General features: G+C 40.5%; 1 protein-coding gene across 1 annotated transcript; it reads left to right on the top strand.

Moving 5' to 3' along the window:
* Positions 1–1,185: 1,185 nt before the first annotated feature.
* On the top strand, positions 1,186–2,574 carry LOC311283309 (dynein light chain roadblock-type 2; the record flags this gene model as incomplete). Its single annotated transcript, XM_084397662.1, has 5 exons — positions 1,186–1,237; positions 1,577–1,617; positions 1,758–1,833; positions 2,296–2,463; positions 2,558–2,574. Exons 2-5 carry the CDS (start codon positions 1,615–1,617, stop codon positions 2,572–2,574), a joined length of 264 nt encoding a protein of 87 aa, XP_084253788.1. The 5' UTR covers positions 1,186–1,237; positions 1,577–1,614.
* Positions 2,575–2,793: the final 219 nt, after the last annotated feature.

Genomic DNA, 2,793 nt, shown 5'->3' with positions numbered 1-2,793 from the left:
AAAAACACTGATTGATCGATATTATGTATGATGCATATACATTTCGGTAAGTTGTACTGTTTCTTTTAACATTGTTCATTCGTGTTTATTTACTATTAGCTAGAGATGATAGGTTCACGTGCCGCTAGAGATCCGTCACGTCACATTTACAAACACCAAAACGGTATTTATTGTTTGAATTTCGTAATAAAATTGACAGAATCTGAGAGCTGAGCTTTTTTATATCATAACTAATTTGCTCTGTCTAGTCTGTCGGTCTCCGTGTCCTCTTTGCCTCGCGATTTTTCTGTGCGTGAGAAAATGGATGTGTGGCGTGAGAGCGTGTGAAAAGTTGCGTGTGTCTCACGGTGAAAGCGTGAGAGTTGGCAGCATACAGGTATTCAAGATTATTTTATTAATCATCTGGCATGCGAGCTTCAGAACCCTGAACTACAGGGCATTGATTGAAGGTCAGAATTACATGTATGGATTGGCCAGATACTGCATACCTTCGCAGATGAGCTCATCACATTAAAAGGTGTCGTGAGGTTTTCACAGGCAGTGAACTCGTACCATAATGTGTCAGTAACAATACAGAGAGAAAACTGCAAAGTTCTCGAAGCAGTGTGTGACTGCATGGCCAGCCGAGGGAAGTGTTGTAGCCATACAGCAGGGTTACTGTACAAAATTAAAGATGAATAGATAAAAATAACATTTCGTACAGCTACAGCCGCCTACGGGACCAACACTACTTCCTTAGCAGCAAGGCACGCAGTAATGGCGGCACTGCTTTACTTCCGTGTTTCGCCGGATTTGTGTATATGTAAGGTAGTTTGTCCTTTCCATATGAAGATTCAAAGAATCCTCATCAAGTGGGAGACGGATTGTATACTTATTCTTCAGTTTGTGCCATTTGGAAAGTCTGGCCTGCCCGCAGCTCACATCTGCACTCTCATCATAAATGATGGAGAGGACAAATGCCTTCATATCTGCTCTGACTTCATGTTTTAATTCCAGACTCTCGCCCACTCGTCCCAGGAGCTCTCTTGCCTCAGAATTGATCTTCACCTTCTCCAACACCTTCTTCTTCCCATGCCCATAGAACCCTGAGGTGTGGTCACTACCAGTGATCACATGGAGAGGTATGATGATAGACGAGAGAGAAACGTCAACCAACCTGAGAACTGGTGTGGCTAATGGGGACTATGTCTTCAGACATCCAGAAGCAGATACAATGCTTCTCTCTGCCTATGCAAAGGTGAGAGCCAGTAAGTACACTGGGCCTGTTGTTCTAGACTGCGAGGACACAGATGTGTATGTCCAAGCAGCTTACGTCTCGCAGCAAGTCAGAGGTGATCTGCTGATTAAACGTAAGCATGCGTTAATCAACTGCCGTGCCATGCTCTCGGAAGAGGTTGCAGATATCATCATACCTCTCCAGGGGCACCGCGACTAATTTTTTTCTTTAACCTTTATAGATGACAAATCCAGTGAGAAACGAACCTTCCCTCTCCACGGTCACGGAATTGCTATATATGACCCAACTATATAGTTCATCATGATCATGTTTCAACTTTATTTACTTCTGTTTCCGTAGCAACGAGGAACAAATGGAAGACTCACCTGTGCTGCAATATGGTAAACTACTTTACCATAGTAAAGTTTGTATTTATTGTAGTTTGTATTGATTTATATTTTTGTTCAATTATTCGTACAAATTATATTTATGTCTTAGACTCGTGTATTAATCTGCCTAACTGTTTTGTTCATCTCTGAAGGCTGAAGTAGAAGACACTTTAAAGAGGATTCAAGGCTATAATGGTGTTATTGGCTCAATAGTCGTTAACGCAGAAGGTAACCTTAGGCCTAATCACAATTTACCATGGTTTTACTGTACTTATATTAACTGTTATATTTATAATATAATATCATATTTGACAAAACTACATAGGATAAGCTGGTATAGAGAATGGACATAATATAATATAATATAATATAATATAATATAATATAATATAATATAATATAATATAATATTTTACAAACCTACATAGGATAAGCTGGTATAGAGAATGGATATAATATAATGTAATATAATATTTTACAAAACTGGTATAGAGAATGGATATAATATAATAAAATATAATATAATATGGTAGAATTATACTAAATAATCAACAATAGTGATGAAGAAACTGATTTTGCATGAGGTTTTATTAGAATTAAGCTGCTTTTTTATGATAAATGCTATAAGTGTGAAACTAGTTTGTTTTCTAGAAGCCGTAGTTCCATTGATCTTAACCTGGTCATTTTCAGGCATTCCCATCAGAACGACACTAGACAACTCGACGACGGTGCAGTATGTGGGACTGCTGCATCAGCTGACTATGAAAACCAGGAGCACGATCAGAGACATCGACCCCCAGAACGACCTGACGTTTCTGCGCATCAGGTCCAAGAAACACGAGATCATGGTGGCGCCAGGTGGGTCAGCGCATTATCAGCCCGTCTTACTTATCTTATCAAGCTGTTAACGCTCATATCCTGTAGCTCTCACCTTTTCCCCATTTTCCTCCAGATAAAGAATTCCATTAGAAGATGGTTGGGAATACCCCCGAGCTTTACATTCTTGGGGCTCTACATAAGGTCGGGCCAGCTCCAGCTTTCCCTGTCTTCAGTAGTGGAGGAGTTTAAAGTCGCCAAATGCAGACTGTCCCTGACATATAGGGACTCTCAAGACCAACTCACCAGGGAAGCAGGAGTCAGAACAAGATCTGGCCGTAAGTGGGCCGCCAGCACGGCAATTAACCAGGC

The sequence above is a fragment of the Rutilus rutilus genome (assembly GCF_951802725.1).
Source record: "Rutilus rutilus genome assembly, chromosome: 23".
Classification (NCBI taxonomy): domain Eukaryota; kingdom Metazoa; phylum Chordata; class Actinopteri; order Cypriniformes; family Leuciscidae; genus Rutilus; species Rutilus rutilus.
Note: the sequence above shows the minus strand (reverse complement) of the source record. Positions and strands in the feature narration are given on the sequence as shown.